Here is a 19,810-nt window from a genome sequence, read left to right as displayed (position 1 = left end):
GAGTGTGAGTGACTGGTAGTGTGAGGTAAGTGCACAAAATCTGAAATACATTTATAACTTTACATATTTTATCAATCATTATTTGATATGGCTTTTTTATTGGTTGTGAATGTAGGCTTGATTATAAAGTGATTAGTATCACCATGTTTTTTGTGCTGTCATATTTCTCTTGCAACTTTTCACAGCTACTGTATCAGCTGGCATGCAAGCAGTGTCAGTTGCTGAGAGAGGAGGAATGACGAGGCGTAACTATTTTGATCTGGGAATAAATACTAGAGAAACCATGGCACATGTAAAAGATGACAAAAAAGGTGAAGTATTCAATTCACATGTGAATATGATAATGGTACCATTTTTCCTTTCCTTTGCATCATTATTTTGTCATTTTCAGCTTTATTCTTCCTCTAAATTGTCTTCCATTAGATCATTGGTTAAACAATAACTTGCCAGCTTCAGTAGTTTATACAGATGAAGCCCTGACTATGATCCAGGTCACCTGATATCAATTAGCAGTTCAAGTGATTGATGCAACTTACAGAAGAGTGGGCGACATGCTTATTTTGAGGAAGAAGGTGGGGAGAAACCACCACTGTCCTGAATAGGTCATTTGGAAGAAGGGGTCAGAAAAAATGTGTGACTTGGGTGTTTACATTAGGCTTACCAAGCCACCGATGGATGATGGCCTTCAGGGTGGCTGTATGGAAGCATGCTGTCACGTGAGGAAGGCATTATGAGCCTCTATGGTGTTGTGTGTTGCATGCCCTTCCACATGGGGGATGGTGATAGCCCATCAGAAGTGCTTCATCTTGGTGGAATGATGGCAAAAATTACAAAACACCCTCATGCCTGCCTGAATGACATCTCTCCTGTGACCGCTCAATTCCATCTGCAGGGGTGGGAGATACATCCTATTCTACAGGGACTAAATGGGCCCTGTCGCATTGGAGGGAGGCTTGATGGTTAGTAGACAGTGGGCAAAAATGATAAAGGAAAAATATCCAAGCAGTCACTAGTTTACCTTCATTGCCTCACTCATTAATTCATTCGTACATCTATTTGTTCTGCATTTAACTTGTTTTTTCTAGTTCAGGGTTGCGTGGAGTCAAAGCCATCATGGCACTCAGTAGAGAAGAAGCAGGACACTAACAATGGAGAGGATGAAAGACTGTCATGGAATGCACACGCCTACACACACACACACACACACACACACACACACACACACACACACACACACACACACACACACACACACACACACACACACACACACACATATGCATGCACGCACACACACACACACACACACACACACACACACACACACATATATATATATATGCATGCATGCACACAGACACACGCACACACACAGATTTCCCCATATGCAACACACATGCCTAAGGACAATTTGGAGGAATACCAGTTCACATACAGCATATCTTTGAAATGCCTGTGTAGGAAGACTGAAACACACAGTAAACCTTACAGAGATGATACTGAGAGCCACAGAGATTGCTGTACAGCTGACAACTGATCCAGAGATCTTTGCATATTGAGACAGCAGTACTAACCACTGAAACACTATGACACCCAGCAGATAATTTCTTGCTGCCAGTAAGCTTGTATGATAACTGCATTCTTTCTTTTGCATAGCCTGTAGAGGGTAGTATCAGAAAAGTATGAAAGGATGGTTAAATGCATCCATGTTAGTATTTTCACCTGATCTTCAACCTGAACTGGACTCTGGGGACTGTTACGTATTTGTGTTTTTGTGTGTTTAGTTCCATCTCTACTGCTTCCAGGCACTGACTCAGTACTAGTCATACATTTATTTTATTATCGGTAATGTGTCTCACAAATTAATTTTTCCAAGTCTTTTGGGTATCCAGTACCATGGGCAGGACTGGATGCCATTCCTGCTTCAGGGTGCAACTAAAGTTCATGAAAACACTATTGTTTCAGTGTTTGTTGTTAACCAAGGATGCCCTTCTGAGCATCGACAGTGTACCCAGAATTGTCTCCACCTGCTGGGTTACATGTTTTGGTATCATACTTTAGGGTTGTGAATGTGCTATTATTATTTAAAAGGTAACTGTTCGCAGTCGAACCAGGCTGTAAATGAGTCAATAATAGCTTCAGACCTTCAGATCAATACTAATCCAAGCAAAGAATAACTGAGAAATCCAACTCAGTTTCTGCATAAACGAATGAAATCATTAGGACAATTAATCAATAAACCAATAAGATAAAATGTTCCTTAAAGAAACACCAATTTAAAAAGCAAATACTTAGTACAATGAACAATGAATACTAAATATAAATATAGAAAATATATATATGAATAAAATAAATAAATAAGATAAATACACATCTAAAAACTTAATAATAATTTGTACAATTATTTCACCTCAGTCTTTGTATTCCATTTTTGAGAACAGGTTTCAAGGGAATCCTGTCGTTAAGCCCAGGAAAGATGTGAGCTTGTAACTTGATGATCCATTTGGTTTCTGCTTGCTCAGTGTAATTCTCTAGATCATAGTACTGAAAACCTAAAAGTATGCATAGCATTATTTTGTAATACATGCTTAGATAATGCATTAACTTCAGACTTAATACGAATTTGATAGAGGTGTTCCCTCACCCTTTCTTTTAACTTTCTTAGTATCACAGTTAGCATTAACATTGCTGTTCTCCAACAAATTTTTTAATTTCTGGATCTATTGTAAGTAGATCCCAATGCTTACTAATAATCCCTTTAATCAGTTTGAATGTGAGAGTGAAAATAAAGTTAACTTGTGCTGCTGCTCACTGGCTGTGTTAAATGCAACATCAACATTTAATTTGTAAGCTTCCATTCCTGCTTCAGAGAAAATGGGGCAGGCTCTATTTGTTCTGATATCTCTAATATGAGTAAAAAAATTTTCTGTTTCTGCTGACTTATAACTTCTAGCACGTAACCTTGCACCCAAATCACTCAATTCTTCTTCAAAGTCATTCAATCTGATACCTTGTCCTTTGATAATATTAGAAAAAATATGACTAGGGTGCATTCTGTTTCTATGCAGAAGTGTATTTTTGTAACATAATTTTCTGTGCACACCTGTATTAAATTGTCCATTTTCCAGCCTCCAAATGGATACATCAAGAAAGTCAATATTCTGATTTTCTCAAACCTTTTAGTTCTTCTAAAGTACCCTTCCAAAGAAAGAATTTCTGCTCTTCCCATAAAGCCATTACCAAGTTGGGGCGGCTATTGGCACAAAGTTAGAAAAGGTCATGGTTGAACAGGAACACATTGCTCTCTAGAACAATTTATATTAGCGAGCAAAGGAAATCTATTCTATCCGATGACATATCAGAATGTAAGGCTAGATATGTCTGAATACTTTCCAAACCTTAAACATTAGGAATATTAGTAAATAATGACTTGACATCCATGGGAACCATTATTGGTACTTGGTAGTCAGACAAATCTTTGGTCGCTTTATAAAAATCCAACAAAAACTGCTTGGAATCTTTAAGTATAAACTGATTCAGGTCTACAAACGGTCTTAAAGTTTTCTCTATAAAAATAGATAAATGTTCTGTGACCCATCCTCGACCAGAGATGATAGGTCTCATTGGAGGATTAATAGGGTCCTTGTGGACCTTGGGTAGACCTTGGATGACGGGGATCATAGGGCTCTCTATTAAAAAGTACTCATATAACTGAGAGTCCAACATACCCAGCTTGTACAAATCATAAGGGTGCTATATACCTTGGCTACAAGATCCTGAACTTCTAGATCTGTGACAGGGCTATAATAGTGTGTATCATTCAACGTTTCAATCATACTAGTGTCATAAAAAACTTTATCTAATATGACTATAGGACCTCCCTTATCTGCAGGTCTACTGGAAATGTTTCTATCATTCATTAGATCATGCAAAGCTCTAGTCTGCCTCGATTAGTATCTGAAAACAGCATTTTCAGCTGTAGATTTCTCACAAAGAGTTTAACATCCAAAATAGTATCTGTTAAACTACTCCGTCTAGAAGGGATAAAAGACAAACCCTTATTTAAAACTTCCAGTTCATACCTATCTAATGGCCCTGTGTGGAGATCCACACTATGTATCCTTTCCCTTTTTTTTCTTTTTTTGGGTAGTGTTCATTTTGCCTGTTAATGCCTGGTATGTTTCTGCTATTGGGAAAGGACTAGGTGTCTCTTGTTCTTTACTAGTACCACTCTGTGTGCTGTATATCTTACTACGCACTACTGGACCATTACTGCTAGAAGTACCACTATCTGTAGCTTTTATGCCAGATGTGTTAAACATTATTAATCATACCATCATCATTGCTATTGTTCCTAGGTCAGGTAAAGACCTGGCCATGCAAAAAAATCATTAGTATCTCTCAACAATTTATGTTTTTTCTGCTCAAGAAGTCTCTTTCAAAGAGGTGGGCATTGTCAATTAAACGATCAAGTCGTGGCTCTACAACGTTACTACTAAAGTCATTGTACAAGTCAATTTGTCTCTTCTTGATAGTGCCGGTAGTCTGCATTTCAATACCCTCAGTCCTCGGCGTATAAATCCTTTTGGCGGATGCAAACTTAAAACCGAGTTTCATCTTTTCGAATCTCTTCACTACAGCGCAATTCCAAGTTATTGTCCGGTTACTTCCCCATCAATCAGCCATGGGTACCACTGTGGGTATAAAGACCAATACGATAAATAATAAAAAAAACAAAAATACCACCAGTGGATGTCAATAATAGTTAAAGTATACTGTTCAACGTCTTTTCAGACCTTCAGATCAATACAGATCCAAACAATCGAACCAGTCTGTGAATAAGTCAGTAATGATTAAAGTATACAGCTCCACGTCTCTTCAGACCTTCAGATCGATCAGAAAAAAGCAAGAAGAATAGAAAGCCAAACTCATTTCTGAGCATAAAAAAAAAACTTAAACTTATTAACAGCAAATTCAGTTAAAAGTGCTTATATAGTGTTTCTCTAATGAAATCATTAGGACAATTAATCAATAAACCAATATGATAATGAACTACTTGCAGCTATTTTGGTCATTATTTTTAAATATTTTATGTAACATTCATAAAAACTAAAATTCTAATGAATACTAAATATAAATATAGAAAATATATATGTGAAAATCGGATAGAATAGATTTCCTTTGCTCGCTAATAGAAATTGTTCTAGAGGGTAATGTGTGTGTTCCTGTTCACCCATTTTTTTTTTCTTACAAAGGCAAAGAGCGGCTATGGGCACTTTTGCCAGCCAATACCCTTACTTGTAAATTAATGAGGGAAAAGAGCATTTTCTTTTTCAGAGTTTATTTTTTAGAATATTTTTATATGAAATTATGTTTTTTTTTATTTTTTTTTTTGTTTTTTGAAGAACTAAAATACACATAAGACACTGTAATCACTGACTTTAGCTGTTTCAATGAGCAACACTGCTTTTGTCATTTTTTTACTGGACTGCTGTATCCGGTTTTATTAAATCTGTTTTTTGAACCGGATGATCCCATGTGATATAAACTTCATCATTGTTGCTAATGTTGTGTGGCTCATGTTGACAATGCTTCCTCGAGTCTTCTGTATTATAGTGTTAGAACAATCCACAGTGCAACAGTCTTTCCACATTAAATGTCTTTCAGTGTACATAACTTCAGCCATGAGAGTATCACCCCAAGCAGTGAGAAGTGCGACTGTTTCTTGTTGCATTTTACAGAACCTGCATTTGTCTATTTCTGTCACTTTTTCAATGGACTTTGTAAGCTAGAGTGTATGTAGCCCACTATCTTGGGCCACCATTATTAACCTTTCATCTTTTGCTTTCAATTCACCTCTCTTTAACCATTCCTGTATCATATCCTGGTCAACATGAGGTTGTTGCAGGAGTTTTCTATACTTACCACTATATTTGTGGCTTTTCCAAATTTTTTCCCTTTTCTTTTGGACCTTTTTCTTTATATTGTTTCTTTTTTTTTTTTTTTTTTTTTTTTAACACTTGCAGCGTCAGTCTTTTTTTTGCTTAATTTCCATATGCTCCATATCAATGCAGAAGAGAAGAGAGACTTGTGCAGTGTAAGTTGAGTGCCCTTGTTAGGGTATCCTTTCAGAGTTAATATTAAGGAGACCTATTTTTGTAACACAGAAATGTTTATGCCTCTATATATTTCATGAACTCAGCAACGTATAAATGTTATTCCTTTGTTCTGTTTTTTTGGCACTTTTAGCTGCAGTCTTTATTTTTTGCTTCCCTTCCGGTTTGATTTCCATATCCTGCATATGAATGAGAAGAGAATAGAAACCTTTGTAATGAAACTTGAGTGCCCTTGTTAGGGTACCATTTCAGATGTTCTTCTCATAAGCAGCAGGAAACTTTTATATATACAACAAAAATCAAGTCTGAAAAGCAGTTTATTACAAGAAAAAAACAGCCCTTGAATAGACCTGAACATTCAGTCAGCAACAAATGACAGTGAAACTGTTATAAAAAAGTGCCAATGCAATATTAAAAAAATAATTTAAATAATAAAACCATTTTCCTAATACCTGTTGTTTAAACCTGTGGATCTCAGTGATACATATGACGTTTCAGTATGTAATAATGTGTTTCTAATTTCTTTAACACCTTCATACATTACGTTTACTTTGCGTTTCCTTATAATTACTTGAATGAAGTCTATAAAACAGCAAAAAAGAAAAAAAGCTACAGGATTTTTATGATTTTTTTCTGTTTTAAGTTATGGACATACTTGCACAGAGACACATATTACAGCTACCCTTCTACATAACGTATGCATATCCTGTAAATGTACAGTAGATAGTAAAGATAATATTATATGTTGTAGCTGTAAAAGAGCAAAAGCTCAGATCAGCCATGCCCCCTATCTTTCTCCTGTGGTAGTTGCTGCAGTTGTATTTACTGTGGAAATATTAATAACAAAGTTGTTAATACTAAAGAGAATTATTTTTGTAACACAGGAAATGTTTATGCCTGTATATAATTCATAAACTCAGCTACTTATAAAAGTTCTTCCTTTTACAGCTCTTAATACTAAAGCCAGAAAGAATCAAATATTAGTCATAGTTATGTATTTTAGAAGTCATCTGGCTTCCTTTCCTCATTTCTCTTGTAAATCGGTTCTTTACCAAAAGCTTTTTTCCTGGCTGTTGTAGTCAAGGTTCTTGACCGATTTTAATGCTGTATCTTTAAATGAGAGGCACTAGTATTGTAGCAGTGGTCATAACATGAGTTCACTCCCAGCTTGGGGCATCTGTTGCTTATGTAAGTGTGATTTTGTTCTTGACCACTGATTGGTGTCTCCTCGTTGCTAAGTGCGTGCTTGTTGTGATGTATCATTGCACATCTTAGCGAAGCATTTATTACCATGTTTCCCTGGAACTTCAGCGTACGTTTGTACAAAATATTATTTGTCAAGGTCTGTGTTCTAGCCATGACCAAAATGTTCTGCTCTAATTAGATATTTTTTGAATGAATCATCATTACCATCAGCCCCCTTTTTCCTATTTTCTACATGGCGTCAGGGTATCATGTTAACTGTTGTCATCTCTCTTGATTCAGTGCCACACTCCTGCCTTCTTCTACACTCATGCCTGACTGTCAAAGATCTTCTTTCACACAATCTATCCCCCTCTCTCCTGGATGTCCTCATTTCCTCTTACCTCTTTCCTGTCCCAAATCTACTTCACCAGATTGTCTTCTGCTTTTCTGCACGTGTCCGAACCACCATAATCTGTTTTCTTTGATCTTTTCTGCAGTTGGAGCTACTTTGGCTTCTGCTCTTATGTCCTCATTTCTTCGTCTGTCCCACAGTGTGCATCCTACCAACCTTCTCAGGCACTTCATTTCCATCACCTCAAGTTCTTCATCTGCGCTGCCTTTACTGCCCAGGTTTCTGTACCACACAGTAGTATTGGTCACACCACTGTCTTGTACACTTTACTTTTCAGCTTCTTTGGCATTCTTCTGTTATAGGCTACACGTGAGATTCTATGCCAGTTGGCTGCAGGGCCTCTGATTCTAGCTTTGACCTCTTCATTCAGACTTCCTTTCTCCTCAACCACTCCTCCCAGATACTTGAAGCTATTTACCTGTTCCACTACCTCCCTTTCTGTCTCAGTTCTTACCATCTTATGATTTCCCCAATTTGCTGACATTACCACTGTCTTATCTGTGCTTAGTTTCATCCCATGTGTCTTGAGATTTTCATTCCATTTCCCTATCCTTTGCTGAAGTTCTCGCTCAGAGTCTGTCTGTAATGCCACATCATCTGCATACAGTAACTTTGTTGATCTGTCCCCTTCAACCTGTTTGGTAATGTAGTCCATCACTAGTATGAACAACAGTGGGCTCAGAGCTGAACCCTGGTGCACACCCACTCCCATTGGGAACCCCTCTGTGAGGCCGAACACTGTTTGTACTTGAGTCTTTGGGTCCTTGTTCATAGCCTGCACTAATTCTACCAATGTTTCTGGGACTTCGAACCACTGCAGCACTGCCCAGATCAGCTTTCTTGGGACCTTGTCATATGCCTTCTCCAAGTCTAAGAATGCCCACTTCTCACGTATCTGTCTGCAAACATTGGGTCACTTGTGCTGCATCCTGAACTGAATCCAAACTGCTCATCTCCCATCTTACATTCTACTACTCTGTGTATCCATTTATAAATCACCGTCTCTAGAACATTCATGCACTGTGGTAGGAGTTTGATGCTTTTGTATTGCCCACAGTTGTGGATGTCCCATTTGTTCTTGTACACTGGCACTAGTATGCTTATTTCCAGTCATCTGGGATATGCTTTTCTCTCCACACTGCTATGAGTACCCTCAGGAGCCATTTCTCCCCTATCTCACCCAGCATGTTTATCATATCTGTGACCTCGTCTGAGCCTGCTGCTTTCCCTGACTTCATTTTCCTTAGTGCTCTTCTTACTTTTCTAGCGTGGGCTCCTGTTCTTCTCTCATTGTAGGCTGTTTTTGGGGCAGTACAGCTTCTGTGGGGTTTTCTTCATTCAGAAACTGCTGAAAATACTCCTTCCATCTGCCTTTGATGTCCTGTGGACTGTTGAGCAGGTTGTTGCTGGCATCTCTTATGAAGGGTGTCTGACTATCTTCTTTGTCTTTCTGTCTGTGCTTTGCAACCTGATATAGTTTCTTTGTACCACCTATTGAGTCACTTTCCAGAAGTTGGTAGAGTGCCTCCAAGGCCCTATTCTTTGCTATTGCAACTCCTTTCTTAGCTTCTTTGTTAGCCAACCAGTATTCCTTCCGAGCCTGGTCGGATTTTCTATCTCCCATTTTTTCCTGCACTCCTTCTTTCTTTTGATCACTTTCTGGACTCATTCCACCACCAGCTTTCCTTATGTACCTTATTTCCATACCTGGCTCGGCCACCTGTCTGTTTTGTAGTCCTAACACATGCTGTTGTGAGGCGCTACCATTCTTCTTCAATTCTACCTATTTCTTCCTCTTCTTGGGCTGCTAGAGCCCTGAGTAATTCCTTGAACTGTTGTACTTTCTCGCCAGACAACTTCCAGGTATTCAGCCTGGTCTCTGTTGACCTTAGAGCCTTCTCTGACCACTGGCTGCAGCTGATTGTGGCAACCAGTGGTTTATGCTGTGGGCTGTCTGTTTCACTAGGAATGACTTTGCAATCATGGGTTCTACCCAAGTGCCTTTTCCTTACTACTACAAAGACTGCCAGAGTTGCATGTTGGCTACTCTTGTATGTGATCTTGTGACTCTCTCTCTTTTTCTGAACCATTTGTTGGCTACTATCAAGCCATTTGCTAGACAGAAGTCTACAATGACTTCTCCTTTATTCCTGTTGCCCCATTCATGTGGATCTAGGCAGTCCTCACATCCTGTACTGTCTGTCCTGATATGTGCCTTCAAGTCACCCATTAGCAAAACCAATTCATGTTGTCCTGAAACTGCTGTCTGAATGCACTCTTTTTATCAGTATTACAACCCTGCTGTGGGGCATAGGCTGAGATTATGTTACTGCCTTATCATTACACTGGAGTGTGATTGCCATGAGTTTCTTATTAATTCTGATGATATCCCTCACTGACTTCTGAAGCCTCTGATCACCACAATTTCCACACCGTTTCTAGCCTTTCCTCCTCCTGAGTAGTAGACTCTGGTTATCAAGTCAAGTGGCTTTGCTGCACTGCTCTTCCATCTTGTCTCTTGGATACATAGAATGTCTAGACTCCTCCATATCATCTTGTCATCCACTTCCAAGCTGCATCCTGTGAGTGAACCTACATTAAGTGTAGCAATTCTCAGTATGTTTGGCAGGTTGATTGGTTTTATGTCCAGCTTTTGCACAACAGAGCTATCCCAGGTAAACCAGGCTGGGCAACTAGACAACAGCTGTCCAGTAGCTTATTGATCCAGAGCTGCTGGGCTTTATGTCGGGCACACACTGGCAAATAGGGGGCACATACACCGCTTCCACCATTAGCATAGCTCCCTGGTGTAGGTCGGAGTAGACTGGGTCCTCAACCCACTTATCTCCGATATCTACCCATGCCCATTTTGCGACATTAGTCAACATGACCGAATCACCTAGAGACATATTTTACACTGTTGAGAGCTAACCCTGCCACAACGTGCAGTCGGTGATCCATGTTCTCGTATCATGAGGATACTAAGCACCACAGTAGATGTCCAAAATGGCTGGTCTTTACAACTCTTCCCCCAATAGAACACCATGTAGAGTCTGTACTGCTGGCCACAGCTCCATTCATTGGTGAGTTTTGAGATGGAAAAACTCAGCATGTTTTTCGAAGTGGGAGGAACCCCAAAGAAACACAGGGAGAACATGCAAACTTCAAACAGGCATTGGTTGGACGTCAGGATAGAACCATGTAACTTGTGCATGGGAAGCAAAGACTTTAACCATTATGCTAACTGGTCTGTGTTTTTAAATGAGTGAGGTAAAGAAAAGTTCCACCATGGGTAATGATCTCTGTTGTGCAGTATGGGTACTGTTTAGTGCTATTTTTGCTTTTCTTGTTTTCTAAACAAATCTTGCCTTTTGTGACACAGTCAGTGGTGCTGTGGGGAGAAGGAGTTGAGGGGATATTTTAATGCAGCTATAGAAATACCATGTGTGTGTTAGGGAGGGCTACATCTGGAGAGCTTAGTTTTGTGGTGGTACATACATGCTTGCACTTATGAAGTGGTGTCAGACCTTTATGTAGAACATGAAGAAAAGCAGCATCCAGAAAGTATTTATAAACCCCAGAGAAGTTTTTTTTTTTTTTTTATGCTTGTCCTTAAGTATTTTCATGAGGAAAAATATAGTGAGTACAGTTCATGGGAACAAATGCCCTTTGTAAGCTGAAGTAGATCAGTCTGGTTCTGCTGATTTGGTACATTAAGACTTTAAAGACAGCTGTATCTGCAGGAGAAGAGAAATGCTAAGATCTGGGATGTGCACAGCTGGACGGAGTGTGATGTGAAAGCAGGATAATGCCAGCAAGAGTGAAAGCACTACTGCGTGCAGTGCATATTAATGTGAAAAGGGATAGAGAAACAGATTTTACCAACACTTGGCACTGTCAGTCCTAAATATTTACTTATTTTGTGGTCAAAATGACTATTGAGTAGCTTAATCAAAATAACTAAAAAAAAAAAAAATGAAAAATTAGTCAAAGTATTAGCTACCCCTGTCAAGGGCAGCCACACTACTTAACCCAGGGGTGAATTTGCAATTACCCTCTACTCTTCAAGACTAAATGTAAAGGTGACTAACATATCGCATTGTTTTGTAGTCAAGGGAAATTTATTACATATGTAAGGGATGTGTTGGGGTAGACACAGGGTTGCCAGATTTCTGACTGACAGGTAGAGACAAAAAAAAGGTCTTTCACACTAAGTGAAGACCCCCCCCCCAAAAAAAAAGAGGTCTTTAATGTGGAACGTCACAGTTCCACATTCAACATAAGTAGCTCTGTTTTTGGTGATTTTTAATTGGCTCGTATGGTGGTAAATGAGCCATTCAAAAAATCGCACAACAGACCCTCTTCTGTTCAATATGGAACATCATGCAGTTCCGCATTAAACAGAATTAGCTCCGTTTTGCGATATTTTTGTTTATTGGCTCGTATACCGGCATACGGGCCAATCAAAGAAAGGCTGTTTCATCGGGATTTTAACCAGCAGTGCGGGTAGAAATCTGTCATGACATCAGCAGGTGTTTGTCACAACAGCAGCAGGTGTTTCTTATATGGTGATGAAGACTAAGATCCTTGCTGTCGGTATTAGTGATGCTATTAGTTTTCCAGAGGTGTTGATATGTAATAGGACAGGGTTTTTCATGGCATGGAAGACTAAGCAAAGGTCGATGTTCAGGAAGCTCGTTTGAAACAAAATGTAGTGAGAGGATTTTTGATCTACACAAATAGTTTAGGGGCCTTTCAATTTGGATACATTGTTGAGAGAGCTCCACATCAAAAGGGCATTTTATTTGAAGATTACCTAATGAGGGGTTAATGGAGATGAATTATGACTTTTTTTGGCTGGAGAGGATATGACCTTGTAAATTTATTGGCTGAGGTAGAATGAATTTGCTAATTATGGTTAATACATGATGGTCACAGAATAGCTGAGTATCAAAGCCTGTACCTAACACTCTAATTAACAAGTTGGTTTAAGTGGGGTGTTACTTATGTAGTATGAACAAGAGAGTTATTGTTTACCAGGTAGGACTACATTACATTTATGGCATTGAGTTTCATCTGTACTCAGTACACCAGGCACAGGTCAGATCTAAGCTTTATTGGAGTTTCAAAGAATCAGCAGACTATACAACCAAACTTGCAAACATCTGAGAACTAAGTCAGCAAAGGCTTTTGACATCTGATTTCACATCAGAGAAGTAGATGGCAAAGAGGAAGTTTTCCATGACTGATGTCTGGGACCCCACTAGTGATACTTCGTGGAAGAGGTACCACCAGCTCTCACTGTATATGTTCTGTCCATGAGCCAGATGGCTATCCATCATGTGGCATAGGGGATAATCTATAATTGAGTTTCCTGGTAATTCCAGAATTAATAATTGGGTCAGTCACCTTTACTAGGTCCATTTGGGCAGTGTGTGCAAACTAACCACAGAACATGGTTTCAGTATCTTTTTCAGAGAAGTTGTTTAGGTTGAAAAGACATGACCTACCTTTCCAAAACTGAGTAGGGTTAAAGGAGAGATGATCACCAACATGATGTTTCCATAGCTTTATTTAAGATATTAATAAGGCTTATGGGTCTGTATTTTCTGTGGTCTTTGGTGAGACTGATTGTATGAAAGGAAGAATTTGGCAGTAACTTTGTTTTCAGTTTCATTCTGCAAGACATGCCTTCTCGTTAATGTTCACAGTGAGTGCTTAGTATCTTGCATAGTAAGGATGTCACAGACATATATAAATGAACACTCATCAGTGTTTATGAGAAGATCATTTGAAGATGCACTTACAAGTTTTATTCATTTGCTTCCTACCCACTAGTGAAGCATGAAATAAAGCAGTGTGTTCCACTTGAGCATTTGAGCAAAAAAGTGAAGTTCTAAATGCAGCCAAGAAAGCAACTAACACAAACTGCAGTAACAGTAGCTTCAAACAAGATATTTCCAGCAGTTAGTCATCAGTTAAGCCCAGTAATTGAAGCAAAGTTTACAAAAAAGATGCAAACCAATAATTTGATTCCAAATCATGCAGACCAGTCAGAGATATACAAATCTCATAAAATGAGCATGTCGGTTTTCAGGACAACACCCAAATGAAAGTCAGCAAGTAGTGGGACTAACATCTTAATACTCAAAATTAATTAATAGCATTTGCTGACAGCCATCCACTTGTATCTTAGAGAAGCAGCTGCCTGTTGCTTTAAAGAGCAGTAGTCAAATCTTGGCTGTAATTGGCTTTTCTAAAGATTGGGATGCCAGAAGGTTATGCTTGTCTTTCAAAATATGTTGTCATAAATATGCATGATTTTTTTTACTGCCTGAGCTTATTGTTAGATTTGTCGTAACATCTGTCTATGGGCCTGTTACATTTTTGGAACTTCTTTCTTTATATGCCATTACATTATGTAGCTTAAATGTGATGGCACATGATTTCCAAGATGGCTGCACACTGAGTAGCAGCTCATTTCAGCTCTTCCTGTGTGACAACAGAAACAAAGAAAATACAGCCAGTGAATTTGTCTTTTGGGGTAAATTTCATTTACTGGCTAGTAACTGCACTGCCTGGATTCTGGGAAAGAAGAAATTTAGAGGAAACTGAAAGAAAGTCATCCACAAATGTTGAGGAGAAAACACTGGCTGAAAAGAATCTTCCAGCTGTTCAACAAAAATCAGTTAAAGCTTCAGCTTTGTTGCAAGACATGACTTCCAATAATCCAGAGGAAAAAATAAGTCAAATGTGCTCAGAGGTTATTAAAATAAATAAAAAACTGAAGGAGTATATCAACTCAAATAACAAATGGTTGTAAAAAAATGTTAAAAGCTTTAAACAGATTTTCAGATGAGATGGTAAAATTGCAAAAATCAGAGGTAAAAGTGAAGACAAGCCTGACCGCTTATGAGGCTGTTCAAAAAGATGTGTTTCAAAAAATGGTAGAATTTCTGGGCATGGCACACAGGGAAATCTCAGTGCCAGAGAAATTAGAAGGAGCAGACTATATAATTTTTTTTTGAAAGCACAAATGAGTAACAGGACTGGAGTTCCACAGCAAGAGTTAGTAACTGAAAGGGTGCATTGTGTGTATGCTCCAAACCTGGTCATGAGAAAGCAGCCAAGATTTCTAATAGTAAAGATGCAATTCTTTGAGCAGAAATAGTTGATTCGGACAGAACTGTGGCAGTAGGACAAAGCAGCAAATGTTTGGAGACAGTAGAGCTTTTGTGGAAAATGATTACTCACCAGGCAAAAGGGAAGTAAATGTATTCCAGCAATTAGGGAATGCCAAGAAGTAGGTATGAGATTCAGGCCAATGTTTCCAGCTATCTTCAGAACATTTTTCCTGGAGGGTTAAAGTAATTTTTTGATGCAGAACATGCTAAGGAAAATAACAAAAATTTGTCCAGCAAAAATGAGCTATCAAACAATAGAGAATTCTGCTTTTTCTTCTTCTCATATTAAAACTCATAGAGAGAATGTGTTAGTGAATCATTTTCCAGTGTTCCAAAGTATTGTAGAGAAAGAAAAAAAAACATAGGATTTGTCTAGAACAGTGATGGCGAACCTATGCGTGTCAAAGGTGACACACCACGATGTTTTGGGTGACACACCAGCATTCACCAACACCCAAATTACCAAAGAAACTGAATGAACAAAAATACAAGAAAAATGTGACCCTGCACTTGTTTATTAAAACTCAGCAACAAAAAAGTCATTAATTGATGTTAAGCAATTCAAATGCAGTATGTTCCATATTTTATTTCAGTTCATTTCAAAATTCCTATTAAAATAGGGTAATTTTTTGATGTACTATTTTAAACCCAATTATCAGTGCACATATTACTTTCTCTGTTGTAACTCACTGATTTTTCTTTTAATTTTTAATACATAGCAGCATACATGATTGGACTGTACTTTTTTAAATACATGAATATATATAAAAAAATTGTTTCTCTTTTGTCGGGGGGGGGGGGGGGGTGACACACCAGCAGAGTCAAGATAGGCATTTTCAGAATTTCTGACACATCGAGATTAAAAGGTTTGCCATAACTGGTCTAGATAAACAGAGTGTGTTGGAAATGAACCAGAGACTAGAGTTGGGAGCTGGAGATCAACAGGATAAAAAACAGTAACTTGAAAATTAATGAATAAATGTGGGATTACATAGCATCAGTCACATTTGCTAAATATGGTGGAACAAGAAAAACCTAGAAATGCTGGACCTTTTTGACTTTGTTAAACTTGTAGAGGACTCCAAAGCATATGCTCTACTTGTCATTAATGTTTGGAAGAACATTAAGAAGAGAGAAAGAGGAAGGAGAGAGTTAACTGTAAGTAAAACAATTTTCATTCTTAACAGCAATTTTATAAAACGTGACTTATACTGTATGTTATATAGTAAAGGGTTTTCAGATAAATGTGTGTGTAACAGAGATACTAAAGTAAATAGGTGCCACTTTTTCTTTCTTTGTTCTTGTTCAGTTTTAAGAAATGTAAGCAATGCAATGTAAAAAGATAAGAAATCTTGACAAAAAAGGCATGATATAAGTAAATTTGAAATACTTTTTCTTACTTTTGCATATGGGGATGACTGGATTGAGACCCTTGGCATGATCTAACAAGGAAGCAAGTAAAGTAAAGAATGTTGAATGTAATGGAAAGATTTCCTTTGGCAAATAAAAGTTTATAGTGCAAAAAAAGTATTCAGTTGCTTTTACTGTCATTGTGTCCCTTAGTTTCTTAACCTTGAATTATCTCATGATTCTTCTCTTCCTATAATTACAACCCCCCCACACTTTATTCAGCTTTTTTTACTATTTTTGCGTCTCTTCCTACTTTATTACTTTATTTTGCTTTTACTGCTTGTTTCTTATAGTGTTGAATTGCATTTATTCTGCTGCATTTATTACTGCTTGTTAGTAGCCTGATTAAAGTGTAATTGTTACTCTAAGTAACTTATTTTTGGTTAAAGGACTCAGGTTTCCGGCTATTTATTTTACATTAAGAAGGTTTGTCGTCTGCACTCTTGTGGGAGAAGAGGGTAGCCTATGTCCTTCTGATCTGGGAATTGCTGGCTAGTGGCCTATTGTGCTTGTTGTTCTAAGTGTATTTGCTCCATTTTAAGCACTTGGGTTCCAAACCAGTTATTTTACATTAGAAAGATTTGTGGTCTAGACTCTTGTGGTGGGAGAGTATAGCTTACACCCTTCTAAGCTGGGAATTGCTGGTTAAAGGCTCATTGTGTCTGTTATTCTCTTATGTGTTTTAGTTCTGGCTTTAGCACTTGGGCTCCAAACCAGTTACTTTATATTGGAAGGGTTGTGGTCTGAGCTCTTGTGGCAGGAAAGTATAGCCTACACCCTTCTAAGCTGGGAATTGCTGGTTGAGGGCTTTTGTGTGTATTATTCTGAAAGTGTCTTAGTTCTGGTTTAAGCACCCGGGCTCCCAACCAGTTACTTTACATTGGGAGGGATGTGGACTGGACTCTTGTGGCAGGAGAGTGTGGCCTATACCCTTCTAAGCTGGGAATTTCTGGTGAAGGCTTATTGTCCCTGTTATTCTAAGTATATTTATTTTGGTTTAAGCAATTGGGTTCCAAACCACTTACTTTACATTAGGTGGATTTGTGGTCTAAACTCTTGTGGCAGGAGAGGGTATCCTACACCCTTCTGGCTAGAAATTGCTGGTTGTAGGCCTATTGTGTCTGTTATTCTGAAGTGTCTTAGTTCTGGCTTAAGCACTTGTGCTCTAAAACTAGTTTTACATCAGGAAGGTTTGTGGTCTAGACTCTTGTGGTGGGAGAGTGTGGCCTACATCCTTCTATGCTGGGAATTGCTGGTGAATTGCTCCATTATTTAAACTGCCTTCTACTGGTGTGACTGTGATTTTATGCACTTTTAATTTCTAGTACTTCTGCATTTTATAGCAGAGGCTAGATTCAGACTATCTGCATCTAGACTGTTTGGTATCACTTGAGCACTAAAATCAGCTCTTCACTGAGATACTGAACTATCTGAAACATTGCTGCTTCCAACTAACTATACATGCTTGTTTTTGCCCTAATAATGTACTTTTAATTTGTATTTGCATTCCGCTGTCTGTTTGAATAGTCTGAACTATTTTATGGTCACATTTTTCTGTACACTGTACTATTTCAGCTATAGCACTGCCCAGTTCCAAGTTTGCTATTTCTGGGTCTGTTTTGTAACGTCTAAGCATCAACTTCAAGCCACCTTTGTTGGTGAAAGCCCTTCTGCACCTTTGTGTGAGGAGAGTGCTGTCTGGGTCCCATCGAATCAAGGGTGATTGGACTAGAGTTCTAAGAGAGCATTCTTGTTGGCTAGTGTGAGTTAAAAAGAGTATTTTCTTGTTTTATTTAAGCCCTGCATTTGCACTTGTTTGTGTTTAGTGCTCCATCATGCATTCCCTCTTTGTGGTGGGCACCGTTTTTGATCACAGATGCAAACATTTTGTTTGGTAAATTTTCCCTTAGCACTTTGCTTATGGTCATCCAGTGGTTTCTTGTGGCCCTGCTTTACTGTCAGGTGGAACACTAAGCCTAGCATCAGAGGTACCAACACACCTCTCACCCACTAGCCACTCGTGTGACCTTTTTTCCTGATCATATAAATTTGCCTATCACTATAGGTAGACAATTTCCTAGTTTTCCCAGCCAGTTGGTTGACATGGGCATCCCTGGAGGCGAGAAAGCAACCGTCTTGTGTTCAACAACCCTCTACTCTACTCCTACACACACACATAATGACATGGAGGATAGATGCAACTATATTAGGAACCTGGTGCTCTCCACACACAGGTCGGGGCTCTATTGATGGACAATGAATGGCCACACAGTACTTCCTCCTCCACCCAAACCCAGATCAGATAATCACATAAATGCAGAGGTCTTCACGCCTCACGAAAAACATACCTAAACACCGAGACCCCAAAACACAAGCACACTGCACATAATACTTCCTCTGCAGAACATGTTACAGTTTATAGCTCATCAGCCACGCACTCACTAGTCACAAAAGGCAAAACACAAAATCACAAAGCGAAAGCATGAGTAGGTGATTGATTCCAGGTGCACACTGATGTCCCCACCAGGCTGAATAAGTCAAGGTCATCTGTCAGCTGTCATCACTGTCATACTCCATGCCATCACATGCATACCAGGTATCACAACACAGGGGTATCGTTATGAACATATCATGTGTTATGTTGATCACGTAGTGATGTGACTGTACCTCTCTTAGAGAGATAGAAGAGAGATGGACTATATGAGGAAGATGATTCCCAGGTATTTCAGCTTAATTTCTATTTCCCTTCTTAGATGATGCCAGCAGCACAAACAGAAAATGGATGATTCTAAAGTACAAAAATGATTGACTTAAATAATATATAAATCCACTGTCTGTTCTCTGGGGATAAGGGGATCGTCAGTCTGGGACGCTTTGCCAGAGATAGACTTCATCTGTCACCCCATGGGATTTTGGCTACTGGGTAACCGGCTTGCTTTTCCTATAGTTGGCTTTTTAGGGCTATCCCCAAAACAGCCCCAACAGTGGCTTTTTCAAAAAAAAAACCCCAAAAACAAAAAACTTTAGGAGTCTCGACATGAAACTGCACTCACTGGAAGCTGCCCTCACCTTGAAAGACGCTGACATTTGTGCAGTCACACAGACCTGGTTCATGTCTGTAGACAGCACCCCAGCCATACCAGGTTACACCTCCTTTCACACGTTCAGACCTCAAAATGAAGGCATAAAAACTAAAGGAGGTGGTGTATCAATGTCCATTAAAGATAAATACACCTCTAGATTGGTTAAACAGTATGACTCCCTGGAGACACTTTGAGTGCAGTTAACTGTTGGTAGGACACCTATTCAAGTCATTGTCAGCTACAGGACCCCCTTCATGAATCAGGACACCCACTCTGCCTATTTGGATCTACTTAAGTCTATCAAGATATATCCAAACACCATGGTATTGGGCAACTTTAACTACTCATCCATTGACTGGGTAAATTATTTGTGATCAAACTCATTTGGCCAAAGGTTCTTCGACTTCATTAACACCAGTG

The 19,810-nt window shown here is 38.8% G+C and overlaps 1 protein-coding gene across 1 annotated transcript in view; it reads left to right on the top strand.

The window, feature by feature from the left end:
- PIWIL4 (piwi like RNA-mediated gene silencing 4) overlaps positions 1 to 19,810 on the top strand; it is a 1,045,202-nt gene that overhangs the window by 172,784 nt on the left and 852,608 nt on the right. The window contains exon 4 of the mRNA XM_044072628.1: positions 186 to 311. Coding sequence (XP_043928563.1) covers positions 186 to 311 — 126 coding nt within the window. The remainder of the gene's footprint in view (positions 1 to 185; positions 312 to 19,810) is intronic.

The sequence above is a fragment of the Protopterus annectens genome, chromosome 5.part0, assembly GCF_019279795.1.
Source record: "Protopterus annectens isolate FY-2018-M chromosome 5.part0, PAN1.0, whole genome shotgun sequence".
Lineage (NCBI taxonomy): Eukaryota > Metazoa > Chordata > Ceratodontiformes > Protopteridae > Protopterus > Protopterus annectens.
This window is presented reverse-complemented; position numbering and strand designations above follow the sequence as displayed.